At 44.3% G+C, this 15,180-nt stretch overlaps 1 protein-coding gene across 1 annotated transcript in view; it reads right to left on the reverse strand.

The window, feature by feature from the left end:
* The window catches only part of CERS5 (ceramide synthase 5), a 377,000-nt gene that overhangs the window by 111,025 nt on the left and 250,795 nt on the right, over nucleotides 1-15,180 (reverse strand). Inside the window, exon 8 of the mRNA XM_086966198.1 lies at nucleotides 13,736-13,842. Within this exon, the coding sequence (XP_086822324.1) occupies nucleotides 13,736-13,842 (107 nt within the window). The remainder of the gene's footprint in view (nucleotides 1-13,735; nucleotides 13,843-15,180) is intronic.

The raw sequence follows: 15,180 nt of genomic DNA on the forward strand, positions 1-15,180 counted from the left end.
GCCCAGCAAAATACCCTAGTATTTCTCGACATCGAACAAGCGTTCGACTCGACCCGTTGGGCCTATCTTTGGAAGGTACTTTTGAAAATGGGATTAGGGGAAGGGTTTGTACAATGGATAAAACTGCTTTATGCACAGCCAGTGGCCAGGGTCCGCACGGGACATTACATGTCGGACAGAATACCCATAATGAGGGAGACGAGCCAAGGGTGCCCGCTCTCCTCCTTACTCTTTGCCCTGGCGATGGAGTGGCTGGCTTGTCATCTCCGCACGGTACTTGAGGGACAGGGCATACGGGTGGGGGTCATGAAGCACGTGGTGTCACTGTATGCTGATGATGCGTTGATTTACTTAAATCGGCCGATGCAGTCATTGCAGACACGGATAGCTGCACTGTCCCAGTTTACAGCTGCTTCGGGCTTGCAATTAATAAAACAAAATAAATCACAGCTTTTCGCTATTGGAAAGCAGACCGAATGGGAGGGGGGCCAACGCTGGCACTAGTCGACGGAGGAGGAACATGGCGGCAGGTTGACGCCTGTTGCGAGAGCTCCAGTCTGAGCCGGATTTCCCCCGCAGTACAGGCAGAACTGATGGCTACTGAACGGTGAGCTAGAGCATGAGTCCGTGCTACTTTTTCGCGGTCTGGAGCTAATTTTGTTTATTGTGTCATTTTCCCCTTACTTTCCACATGAAAAATGTGCCGAGGGTTATGGGTTCGATCTGTATGCGACCAGCGTTAGGACCCTGCGGGAGCCGGAGCCGCTAGCGGGCGAAAGCAACGTATCAGATGGGAGTGGCGTTCTTCGAGATCTCCGAGGACGGCGAGGCAGGAGAGGCGAGTGACGATACCGGAGGAGCGTGGGAAAGCTGTGGAGGAGAGGCGAGTATCTGGCAGAGGTCGAGGCAGCTACTGTCAAGGGTCAACCTTCGCTCACCTCTTAGCCTCACCTACAATAACGCCGCACGGTCAGTTAAGGGTGTGTGGGGATGTAAGCACCGAGTTGTGGGAAGTGCTGTGAGCCTGGTAGGAGCTAAGTACTTTCGGAGGGTGTCTGGTGTAGTTAAGGCTAAAACGGAAGACATTGCCCCTATTTTTCTTAATCTGGTGCTGTATGAGGGGATTAACTCAGGTGCTAAAGGTGTTACATATAATCCAATACAATCAAACCCTCCTTGCCCCCAAGCTGAAGGGGAAACAATCTCCCTACTTGCAACTTCTGGGAGAGAATCTGTGGGGGGTAGAGATAAGGCTCTATTACCTGCACCCTCTGTAACCTCTGCATTGCCGGCAGCTCAGGTGATACCGGTCAGGAATAGATATCAACTCAGGTCTAAATTAGAGCTACAAAAGACCGGGAGAGCAGGGGAGCCCAAGAAGCGGAAGCTGCATAGTGTTTGTTCTTACCAGCCAAAACCCACTGCATCTTTAAGATCGTATTTTAAAATCATGGAGCAGGTTGTAGACCCCAAGGGGGGGAAAACTCCCACACTATCCCCTACCCCCAACCCCCAACCTAGATCTCACTGTCAGCACCCCAGGCACTCCACCAGAAGCACAATCTACTGTGTCCCAATCGGTGAATTTAGACAACAGATATACGGTGTTAGCAGACACAGAGGGTCAGACGTTATCCGAAGAAGGACAACTCACCCAAAACCCCCGCAAGTAGCTCAAGTTGTGCCATCTCCAGTATCCTCTTTAGGGGTTACAGCAGCCGTTGGAATAGGAGGCAAGACCGTACCGGTAATCCCAGATGGCGGTCTTTTACAAGTAGAGTCTCTCCTTTTTAAACTGAGAGGAGATTTACTGTGCAAATTTGATATTTCAGAGGCAAACCAAAGAAGTATTCAAGAGCAATTCTCTAATTTGGAGGCCAAGCTCGATGACGTTTGTAAACGGACTGGCATTTTGGAGGAAGAATTCACCTTGCTTACAGGGGTCTCAAAAAGGCACGAAAGAGATATTGAGACCCTCAGAACTCAAAATAGGGCCCTCCAGATGGATGTAGAGAGACTTGAAATCCACTCTTGGAGAAATAATTTGAAATTCTTAAAGGTCCCGGAGGGGGCAGAGAATGGGGATGGTAAGGGACTCATATGTAAGCTTCTCAGAGAGGGAGTCCTTAAAGATTGCCCAGATATAGACTTAGAGGCAGAGATCTAGAGGGCACATAGAGATCCCTTCAGGCGCCATGCTGAAAGGAAAACCCCCAGGAAGATTCTGGTAAACTTCAACACATACTCCATCAAAGAGTTGATTTTGAGTAGGGCTTTGTCTGATACAACACTCCGAATAGATTCTGTTAATTATCTTATTCGCTCACATGTGGGGAAGGTAACTGCACAGCGACAGTGGGAATTGGGGAATAGGATGTCAGACTTGAGGAGTATGGGCGCACAGGTGCAGATGAAATTTCCAGCCTCCCTTAAAGTGGTATGGAGGAATAAAATCCATAATTTTTCATCACCTCAAGAAGTGGACACTTTCCTGACCATATTGCGAGAGAGCCCTCATTAGAGCTTGGTCAGTTCTCTCACACTTGCCACTTTGATAACATGATTTCATGATACTACGAAGCATGTATATAAGCATATAAATAAGTGTGGTTTTGACACATTAAACGTAGGAAATAATATAATGATATGTGTTAGCACTTTAGAGAAAGGGGGAACCTGTGTCAATAAAATAAAAAAAACATATATATAAGAAATTTGAAAAAAAAATCTAAGATAAATAAATAAAAATTATATATATATATATATATATATATATATATATATATATATATATATATATATATATATATATATATATATATATATATATATATATATATACGGTTACAGTCTCTCTCAGCAAGAAAGACTCAGAGGCCAAAGGGGTTTTCAGGAAAGCCAGCTCGTTTTAATTCATTTGTAGCAGTGGCGGCGAATGCATTTCGGCACAGTAAGCCTTCTTCAGCGCCCAACACTGAACACACCCATTAGCTTCCACCTGAGTAAAATAATTTCCAGCACTCGCTGCTCCTCCCCCTAATGATGTCGTCACACCTGTAGCAGTTCAGTGTCCATGAAAAACCTGCATCTCCCAGAAGGCACTGCAACGTCCAGTCTGAGTGGGTGGTGTGGAGGAGGGAGGCAAGACGATAGGTCCGCGCTGGTGTGCAGGTAGGTTGTGAGGTACTAAATCCAGAGGAAAAGCCACGGCCGTCTTCCTTGGTCCCCTTATGCTGCAACAACCAGTCTCACAGAACAGCAGACAGGGCAGGGGCAGTCAATATATACACAAAAAAATTGGAAAAAAAGATTTGCATAATAAGGTTTATATATAAATAGCAGAGATCACTTTTCGGTGCCTACTTGCTGTTTATTTAAGGGGAATACCCGATCAGACGTCAGAGAGCTCTCAACTGGCGATAAGATCGCCAAAACAGGTATGGGGGGGGGTTCCTCATGGGAGGTGGGTAGTTAGTAGGGTGGCAGGGGTAAAAAAGGGAAAAAACAATCCTCATATACTTAAAGAGATATATTATATTTTAGTTGGGAGCTGGATAGCGAGCTTTGCGGTTGAAGGACGGTCTATATAGTCAATATGACACACAAAATAAAATTTATCACTTGGAATGTGAATGGTTTAAGGGACAGGGGGAAGGTACATAGGGTAAACGATTATTTATACAATTCAGGAGCACAGGTTTGCCTGCTTGAGGAGACGCACAGAAAAGGAAGAATGTAAGTCCGCATTTAAAAAATGTTGGTGGATACAGGATATTCTCTGTTCAGAGCAACGTGGCAGCACAAGAGGTGTAGCTATACTAATAAGAGTCAATGCCGGGATTAGGCTAGTGAAATTTGAGACAGATTGTTCTGGGAGGTGGTTGGTGGCTTCCCTAATGACTGGGCAGACACCCTTTACATGTGCAGTATACTATGGGCCCAATCAAGATACTCCAGGGTCCCTTACGAAACTCAAAACTAGCCTTGTGGAGACTGTCGGACCAGTAATACTGGGGGGTGATTTTAATTTGATTTTCGATGAAAAATTGGACCGCACTTCAAGAGTAAGAATTATTCCACCACAAAAATCCAGATCCGAGCTCAAGAATATTATGAAGGATTTTAATCTTATAGATATTTGGAGAGTTAAAAATATAGGGAAGAGGGACTATTTGTTCTATAGTAGAATACACGGTCACCACTCTAGAATAGACTTCTTTTTATTGGACAAAGCACTCTTCTCAGTAGTAGACTCCATATCCTATATTCCGGCTATTTTATCCGATCATTCAGTAGTTGAGATGGTAATCCAGCTCAAACAAAAAGGTACAGCAGAGGAGGTGGACTTTAGACAGAACATTGTTACTACAAGAGGCGGTTAGGCTGGATCTAATAACACAGTCGGAGGAGTTTTTCAGGCTTAACAATGGGTCAACAAGTAAACAGATAGTATGGGAAACATTCAAGGCCTTTATTAGAGGTTCATTGAGCACCCTGACTATTAGGAGGAACAAATTGACGAAGGAGAAGAGGGAAGAACGCCTCTCGATACTTAAATTAAAAGAACAGGAGCTTCAGAAAGCATCAATTGACCAGTCAGAAACTAGACGTAGTTTACAAAAAGAATTAGACACCCTACGAGCAGAGTATCAAGCAGATCTCGATAAAGTTTTGAAAGACAAATGGGAAGCTAGTAAGCTCCAGCATTTCTAATATGGGGAGAAATGCGGCCGTCTACTGGCGTGGAAGGCTCGAGCCGATAAATCTAGAAATCAGATAGATAGTCTATCCCGGACCAGTACAAGGGAAATTACATATGATGACGAGCTCATTAGAGAAGAGGCTAAAACTTATATGCAAAATCTATATAGAACTAACTCATCCCAGAGGAGACAGCAGGTGGAAAGTTGGTTAGGCAAGATACAGGTCCCTGTTCAGTCAGAGGAGGATAGATCCTTCCTCAGTTCTGAAATAAGGGAAGGAGAGGTAAGGGTTCAAATCTTGAAGATGGTTAAAGGGAAAGCAGCAGGCCCCGATGGGCTCCCAGTGGAACTATATAGGACAGTCTTAGATCAAATAGTTTCGGACCTAACGTTATTGTTTAATGGAATTTTACTACGAGAGGAGCAGGCACCAAATTCATGAGCTGAGGCCACGGTCACATTATTATTGAAGCCGAATAAAGACCCAGCAAAGATTGAGTCTTATAGACAGATTTCGTTATTAAATGTAGATTATAAAATCTTTGCGGGAATATTAGCGATGAGACTAGCTAAGGCAGTCAGATCTATTGTTCATTGCGATCAGAGGGGTTTTATCCCGGGCAGGCAACTTAATGAACTAACTTTTCAAGTTATTGCTGCAATAATTCCTACACCAGTGGTATTATACACCCGCTCAGTTGGTTAGGTATGGTCTCCGTGATAAGTCTACATGTGTCCGTTGTGGTATGGAGAGTGCTGACTTTCTTCACTTGGCCTGGGGATGTGCGCGTGTGTATGAGTTTTGGGTTGCTGTGACTGAGGCGCTTTCTGTGATGACGTTGGTTGAAGTTGCGCTAGACCCACGCTTGTGCCTGCTGGGTTTGGCCTCTGGAGTACCGGCTGGTGTGAGACGATTGGTGGTGCTGGCGCTGCAGATTGCTAAGCGCAGGGTGGCTATGGCTTAGGGGGGGGGGGGGGGGGGGGGGCGAGCGCCAGATGTCCAAATGTGTTTGAAAGACATGGCATATTGCCGAGATCAACTGACCTGCTATTATGAGGAGCTACCTGTCACATCACGGCCGCGAGATATCTGGGCCCCATACACAGCATACATGGTCTCGATACTTGATGATGATGGTGCGGAAGGTGGCAATGGGGACTCGCCGGCGGATGCCGGTAGTCATTGTGGGATTTAGCTATGTAACACCCATCATACAGTTGTGCCTATAGCGCTGTGGTTGGTTCCATTGGCGACTGATTGCCTCCTCTCGATGATTGGCATACACTCATCGGTTTCACCTCCATATGTCTGTGGCATGGTCCTCTACACTGGGATGGTCTACTGCGGGCTGCAGGATTTGGCCGCCAATTTAACCAATTATCTGTATCGTACACCTTAATTGCCTTATACTCATCTATGTACCTTGACAATGTCATAATCTGCTTTCTGGGATGTTGGGGAGGGGGGATGTTGCGTTTTTTTTTGAGTTGTTGTTATTATAAACTACAAAATGAGACTGCTTATCATATGCATGATGATAATACAAGATACACGCATTCACATGGGACATTCTTTATCACTGGCCTTCGGTTTGACCGCAAAGACTTTCCAGAAGATGCCGAATGCATGTGCACTGTTTTCTCCTTTTTTTTTTTCTTTGCGGCCGGCCCGCCTGTTGGGTTGTAGGCCAACTGCTGTGTTCTTGTACTAAGTATAATAAAGGTCTTCCAAAAAAAAAAAGTTATTGCTGCAATAGACGTAGCTACAGAAAAAAACTTGCCCCTGACTCTTGTAGCGGTCGATGCCGCTAAGGCATTTGACCAGGTGACTGGGTATGTTTATGGACGGCCTTGGCCAATTTCGGCCTCCCGAATAATTGTTTAACAGCTATCAAATCCCTATATTGTGCACCGTGTGTTAAAATCTTAGTAAATTGATTTCTTACAGATCAGATACCTATCGCCCGTGGAACTAGGCCTCTTTTGTTTAATTTATATATCAAACCTTTTGTATGCCTGCTCAGATCCTTTAATTAAACCATTCAAGATTGCTGATTTAGAATTAAAATTTGCGTTATACGAGGGTGATTTGCTGATGTACACCTCAAATCTCGAAGAAGCTCTTCCTAGATTAATACATTTAGCACAGAGCTTTGGAGAGATATCTGGGTATACAATTAATAAAGATAAAACAGAGATTATGGAGTGGAATCAGGAGATTGGAGCTTACAAAGTCAATCTGGACAGAGTTATGAAAGATATAAGTGCCCTACTTCTTCGGTGGTCATCTGTCCCTTTAAATATCTTCGGGAGAGTGAACTTAATTAAAATGATTATCCTTCCAAAAGTCACGTTTTTATTTAATTCTATACCATTATCTTTTCCTCTATTGACAATTAAAAAGTTACAAGGGAAACTGGGCTCTTTCATCTGGAACTCAAAAGCTCCACGAATTGCCTGGAAAAAGCTCAGGAGAAATCTAAGAACAGGAGGGCTGGCTTTCCCAGACCTATTTGTTTACTGCCATGCTTTCCATTTTAAACATTTTAGGTTATTGGCTGGTAAAACTGTCCAAACATCTTTGGCGGTATTATTTTCAGCATTATTGCAGGACATTCCACAGGGACAAGATTTTTTTCTCTTTAAGTTTGGGGACCCGAAATTTAAAAAAAAAGTAAGGCTCAAGATTTTGGGGACAGCTCTAAGAAATTGGGCATTTGCTAGGAAAAAGCTTAACATCCCATATTATGCAGTGCAGGCCCCGATATGGGATTCTCCAGGGACTCCAGCTTGTCTGGACGACCAATTGTCCCGACCATTGAAGTTAGTAGGGTTGGAACGCTGGGGGGACCTACAAGAAGACCCACAACTGTTAAGCTGGAAAGTGCTCTCTAACCTGACTGGGGGAACACTTACCAGGTTCAAATATTACCAAGTATCTGGATGGTGGTCAACTAGATCTCGGGACAATAAAAATCCGAGCATTAAATTTGATGCAGTGACCAGGAGCAGAAGGTGGAAGGGCCAAATCGCATATTGGTATTCAGCTTTTCTCAAGGGTGAGGACCTGACGGAATCTGAGCTACGAAAACTTTGGAATAATGTTTTAATCTCGGATAGTGGAACTATACGGACTTGTGGTTTGATTCCTTTACCATTCTACAATCAGTAGTCAAACCTGCGACACTAAAAAGAAACCACCTGTATACTATGTACAGGGCTTGTATAACCCCAAAGAAATTAGCGAAATTTACCAACCTGGAATACCATTGTCCGAGATGTAGCTTCCCCGATGCAGATGATGTCCACATGTTCGTTGATTGCCCTGAAATAAAGTACTACTGGAGAAAGATTAGCGACTTCTTGGAAGAGGTCCTTTCAGTGCCCTTGGTAATAACCACAAATACTACACTATTGGGCTATGTATGGACTATAACGTAAATGATCCTCTTACTAAATTTGTCTTCTATGTCATGCTCCTTGCAAGGCGTGAAATCTGTAGAGCTTGGAAGGATCCAATCCCCCCCACTTTTCCGAATTGCTTACGACATATTTTTACCAGTAAATCCGACATGGCATTTGATCCCACAAGTTTGGTTAAAGTATGAGCGGCCCCAGTGGCATAGCAAGAAGGATGATTGGTTTTCCAATGATTTATCTGGGACCTTGCTGGTTTCTCTGGACTCCAAAGTAGCACGGGGTGCCAACTAGAATGTGAAATGGAGTATTGTTGAGAAAGTAATGGCTACTTGAGGGACCAGGCTCACCACCTCGCTATTGGCGGAACAAAAAACCAGGGTTGGATCAGGAAGACCAAATCGCGTTGAGGTTGCCAGTTTCCCATCAAGACTTGCAATAATGGTATATGAGGATTACCTTAAAAAAAAATGATGCGTTGATTTACTTAAATCGGCCGATGCAGTCATTGCAGACTCTGATAGCTGCACTGTCCCAGTTTACAACTGCTTCGGGGCATGCAATTAATGAAACAAAATCACAGCTTTTTGCTATTGGAAAGCAGACCGAATGGGATGGGGGCCAACGCCCAGAGATGGGACTTCCGTGGGTAGAAGACACGCTTCGCTATTTGGGGATATGGTTTGGACGGAACGCAACAATCTTCTTCCAGCATAACATGGGGGGATAATCCGGGGTCTGCAGGGGAGTATCGCCTTCTGGAACACCCTTAAGCTCTCACTGATGGGGAAGATTGCCTTAATAAAAATAATGGTCCTCCCGCGCTGTCTGTACAAAAGGCAAGGTTCTTTTTATAAACTCCCGCATCGGGTCTTCAGGGAATTGGATTCTCTGCTGGTCCTCTTACTGTGGAATGGGAAGCGGTGTAGGGTGAGTTTAGAAGTTTTGAAACGCAGGTGGGGCATGGGGGGTTTAGAAGTCCCAGATTTAGAACTTCATTATTTTGCGTCACAACTGCAACATGCTATCGCATGGCTAGATACGGACCCCTCGTGGGAGAGGTCCTTCCTGGCAGGTACATACGGGAACGGGCAGTTGGGAGCACTGATGTGGCGGGTAGGGGGGTGACAAGACCACGGCCCTCCACTGGGATGGCTGGTGGCCACGATCTGGGTTCGCCGCCTAATCTGATGACAGGCCGTTCGCCCCGGAGATGGATCTCGGGCTGATGCCGCCCTTTGCCCGGATAGAATAGCTCATGTCAACGGACAAGTAGAAGGACGGGGACAGACTGATGCTGTCCGACCTTTATCCGGACGATAAATTTATCACTTATCAGAAGGCGGTGGCCGCCTTAGAGCTGGGACCGGGGCAATTTCTGCAAAATGCCAAAATTGTGGAGACAGCGCGGCAACTATGGCCCTCGTTTCCGGAAGCTCCGGTGCGCACCCTTACTCTGGTTACCATGATAGCGATGGCAGGGGGACGTAAGTTTGTGACGCATCTCTACAGGGCTCGGAGGGAGGATAAAACGTTGGGTCCCCTGATGATAGAACACAAATGGCAGCAGGTGTGTCCGTAGGAGATTACCCCACAAGATTGGGAAAAAATACACGAGAGTGTGCGGAAGGTGTCGGTGAGTAATCGCTTCAAGCAAATTCAATATAATATTATACATATGACTTACCTCTCACCCACGAGACTCCAGGCCATTGATAACGCCAGAGATGCACACTGCCCGAGATGTCATAGTGCACAGGTGGATTTCATACATATTGGGTGGATGTGCCAGGTAATCCAATTGTATTGGGGGTCGGTCCTGGTGGATATGTTTAAGCTAAACTGAAGCTGCGAACATGGTCGCCAAAGGAATCTCCACAATCATAACCATCGCTATATGACTGATCTTGCATTGTTGCTACTTTAAGAACCACCTCAGCAGAGGCGGTTAAGCTGTATGTCTGTAACTTGCTGTTTTTTAAGGATCTGCAGATATAAACCTAATAAAGAAATATTTTTTAAAAAAAATAAATACCTCAGCTGTCATTTAGGCAATTGGCCCGGATTGTGTGTCTCCTCTTCGCCTCCATCCAGGCCATCCTCCCAGGCCCACTACATTATCGAGCGCTTCAACCCCTCAAAGCAAACTACTTTCGCAGGGTTTGTCTTTACTCCCACAAGGTGACTTTGTCGGAGGAGTGGTGGTTGGAACACATGGAGACTTGGAACGGCTGAACAATTTTTGGATCGGCCCCAGACCTGGTGATAGAATCAGACGCCAGAAGAGCAGGCTGGGAGGCCAGATGTGGCGCGTTTTCCACAGGACGGTTGTGGTCTCTAGAAGAATGAAGATTACATATCAAATGCTTACAACTCCTAGCAGGTTCTTTCGCCGTCCGTTGTTCGACGAGAAACTCCATCCAGTCTTCTGTCCTCTTAAAGATGGAAAACATCTCAGCAGACCGGTATATCAACCATCTGGGGGGCAAGAGATCCAAAGCCCTCTCGGACTTGGCCGCCAGCTTTTGACCATAATGCCTGGAACACCAAGTGTCAGTCACTGCGGAGTATCTTCCCGGTCGGGAGAACCAAATAGCGGACTTTTAATCCCGCAACTTCAGAGACTCGAGGCTCGACCCAGAGGTCTTTCGGACCTTGAACGACCGTTGGGGTTCTTTATCGATGGACCTCATTGCCACGGAATTGGACAGTTAACTTCCATGTTTTTTCACCTGGAGGCTGGACTAGTTTATTCCTCCAGGATTAGAGTCTGAAGCAGGGGTACGCGTTCACCCCCCTTTGCAATGATCACGATGGCGACGGCTCAGGTCAGGAGACAACATGCTGAGGTGGTAATGGTCACCCCCTTGTGGATATTTCAAGTTTGGTGGAATACTCCAATCCTATTCCCGCATTTTCCAGCTCTCCTCCTGAGCCCCGATCGAGTTCCTCATCCTCTGATTCAGGGGAACTCATTATGACTAATGGCATGGCGGATTACAGGAGACGATGGAAAGTCCCAGGCCTTTCGAAAAAAGCTGAAAAGTTCATGTCCAAGGCTTGGGGCGGACAGCACAGTCAAACAGTACAGGTCCACATAGGGCAGATGGTCCCGTTGGTGCATGTGATGGAGCTTTAATCTCCTGGACGCAGGTGTAGTCCATATTCTTAGTTTTCTGGCTCATTTAACTTTGCTTACAGGTCAATAAATACCTTTCAGTCAGCCATCTCAGATGGTCATGTGCCCCTTAACAACTCGGCGGTTAGGGATCATCCACTGGTCTGCAGGCTTCTGCGAGGTATCAGACTGTCTCTGCCTCCAGAACCCCGTTACTCAGCCCTTTGGGATGTGAATCAGGTACTCAAGCTGTTCCTTTCCTAGCAACCCCCTCTTTTTTTTTTGTCACGGAAGGAGCTGTCAGCTAAGCTGGCTATGCTGTTCTGCCTCATTTCCTGCTGCCGCGTCTCAGACGTGAGAGCTCTGGATATCATGAGCAGGATATTTACCCCCAATGTGGTGACACTTACTCTTCACAGGAGGACAAAGTGTCACACAAGAGTAATCACCTATCCAGAATTGCCGGACTCCCCAAAGCTATGTGTGGTCCACTGCTTGAGGAAATGACAGAGGAATTCCATCCCCGGGAAAGCCATGACTACTTATTGCATTACGCAAGTCTTCTAAGGCGGTGTCATCCCCCCACGATAGACAGATGGGTTGGATAGGTTATACAGGAGGCAGGAATTAGCCTTAAAATGTTGGGGCCCACTCAACATGAGGGACCATGGCCTCTAAGGCATTTGGCTTGGGTGCCCGTTTGGAGGATATCCACAACACAGCTGACTGGTCCTCGGACTCCACTTTAAAGACATTCTTCTTCAAGCCAGTGCTGGATATGGCTCACCTCGTGGTGACCAAGCTTTAAACTAGCATAATCCTCGCCTCGGAAAAATTTCCTAGCTATATTAACGATTAAGGACTCAGAGGCGAGGATTATCCCGCCCTAGGGATTTCAGATGAAGATTGCCCTACCCGTATCAGAGTAAGCAGAGCAGTTTTATTGCAGAATAGTTTTTGGGGCAATAGTGTGATGTGATTGCTTAATGTCTGCCTCTCACTGATTTTTCTATCCACAGGCTTTGACGGAATCTTGCCTGATAAATGACAATGACTTCGGGTTTTTGTAGGATCTGATGCAAACAAACAAGACTCGTGAAAGTGATCTATCGGCTGACTTCACGCTACGAAAGAGGATGGAGGGCCAGTGAGGACAGAATATGTTGGGCTGGAATGTCCCTGATTGGAGGCCACAGGACTGTTACTGATTGGACATTTTTTTCTCACAATTTTTTTCCCAAGGGTTCATGGGTAATGTAGTTGTGTTAATATTGGCTGGTGTTAAAATAAAGTGAAGAGAGAAGGCATAATCCTCGCCTCTGAATCCTTAATAGAATTGAAACCTTCCATTATGATAGCTAGGACATTTTTCATTCAGGGCATCAAATGTTTCTTTTGCAAATACACGTTCTTTGCTTCAAATGGAGTTTTTCTTTCAATTTCAGAAGTGCTCCGGAATCCCATAATGAGGACGATATAGATTGCCTATTAGTGAAGATACCATGATAGAGAGGAGTCTTCATTTAAGAAAATGGAGCCTGATCATGTCCGATTCTAATGTCGGAATCTGCTCCGGAAAAAGGCTGAGGATGCATCCAACATACTAGGAAGCGACACCTTTGAGTGAAGGTTTGACAATCTGTTGAGAATATTTTGCAATTTCAGACTTGTCAAAAAAGATTCTGATTGACGGTAACAGTGCAGAAGACAAGAATACAAAGGTATTCAACACCTAATCTAGGAACCAGTCAGTGATGGAAGCAGAAAACATGGAACTAAAGCATGAAAAAATGCATTAGTAAGTAATTCTTTCTGATTTCTCAAAGATAAGTTTGTACAGCAGCGTATCCAAATAATCTAGAACTCAACGCTGGAGAATAAAAAACTGAGATGAAATGTTTTAAACATTTTGCACTGTAGTCTTTAATTGGGCCATGGTAATAAGGAACCAATGGTAGAGAATAGTCATAGAAAGAACATCTATAAAAGATAAATTATTGATAAACAAGTCTACAGACCTATCATGCACATTAATAATGAGTTCCTACCGCTACACAGGCAAGGTAAGGCAAAAGTAAACAGAATCCATCCACTCTTAAAATTGATGTTAGCCAGTGTAGTAATTCAACAAAAGAGATATTACAGATGTCTGCAGGAATTATCATGCATGGTAAAAACAAACCAGTGAACCTATAGACTTTAGAAAGCATACTAAACAAGATCCGAGAGCCATAACATGCTGGTAGGAAATTGCACAATAACTTCTGACTCTAGTTCTCGAGCATTGGTATTGGTCATACATCCACGCACTTAAAACTCTAATCGTCAGGCTGGGATTGCCAGCTCAACATAAGGGTGTAATTCAAGCATGTAAATCTATCAAAGATCCAATACTGGAAAAACACGAACCAAGTCAACAGGCTTTATAATGTGTGGTGATCACAGTAAGCTGCTCCTGTGTGTATGAGCAACAGGACAGAAAACTTCATGCACTTACCAAAATGGAAAGATACCCAGTCTGGAGGTGACGAACACAAACCCAAAAAGGCAGAAAAGAGAATCACAAAGACGCTGGTATTTTGCATAATTTGCAAGTTTTGCTGCCTGGAGAAAACACAAAACACAATTGTTACCACAAAAGGAAATTCTGGCAAAACAAGGATAATACCCTTCACCCTCTCTTTTTCATAAAAAAAATTGACAGCAGTGAGCATCTCTTAAATGCAAATATTGATTCCTGAACCAAGGACAATGAGGAATCACTCAATAGCCTAACAAGAAGTGAACTTCTACCCTTGCTACAAAGAGGTGTGTTTACATGTGCAAAATCATCCCGTTGTACTAAATGAGTTTACATACACACTCCTATAACAGTGTCAGAACACAATTGTGTTACAAATTGTGAGCACTCAAATCTCTGGAAGAATAGGGAGTGAGAGAAGTCCGCAAGGAATTAAGGCATGCTTACATTTAAAGTAGAGTGCTTCAAAGAAAGATCAAAGTCATGTTAGAGCACAGTGGTGTTTAAAGGGGTTGATGGGTAAGTTAACATAGGAGGGGATGTAAGGTGAGCTGACATGTGTTTCTCATTTTTATTGTAAAACAACTGGGAAGAAAAGCCACATAGAGACCCATCTCTGCAGTGCTTTTCAATAATGCTCCATTTCGCAAGAACTATACATCAAGTGCTAACCCTAGCCAGAGTGCCCACTAAACAGGGAAAGTGACTACAAAAGAAAATTAGCTGCATCATTAAAGCACTGCACAATTGATTACATTTGAGGACCGAAAGACTTGCATTAGTCTTATGCCCCCCTGATCCCTGTGCAAACTCCTGTTTCAAATTTTGAGTAATATACTAATTATCGCACCGACTCGGACGACAGATTATTGCAGGTCGAACTTAACAAAAATTATCTGGTGAAAAATGTGGTACAAATGCAAACTAAGCACATTTTGTTGCAATAAATACCACATTGGCTTGCTGTCCAGTGCATCTACACCTGGTAAATGGCTCATACGAGGTAAAAACCTACCCCTTTTCCACCATAATTTAATCAGGGCCATTAAGAATAGAGATTATCAGGGTACCCAAATTCACCACCATTTGCATTATAGTGCTAATTTATACTCAGCAACCATGTAAGAGAAAAACTAAAAGGTATCATGTAATTTTCTAGGCACATTATAACCAAGTCTGAAACAACATGAGAGTGCATTATCGTTCCCTTGTATTACAATGAGCCTGCTTAAAAATCAATATCGGACTAATTGTGTTACTTACCTGTAACAATATTTCTCAGGAATAACATGAGGAAAAAGTGGGTAAAGGGAGGGAAGAGGGGAGAATTGCCAAAGGATGTAAGAAATCAGAAGAAAATCTTAAGTGTATGTATTGCATTGAACTCTACCCCATTCCAACACAAATGGCGAATCACACTG

This window comes from Lissotriton vulgaris, chromosome 1_1, assembly GCF_964263255.1.
Source record: "Lissotriton vulgaris chromosome 1_1, aLisVul1.2, whole genome shotgun sequence".
NCBI classification, from domain to species: Eukaryota; Metazoa; Chordata; class Amphibia; order Caudata; family Salamandridae; genus Lissotriton; species Lissotriton vulgaris.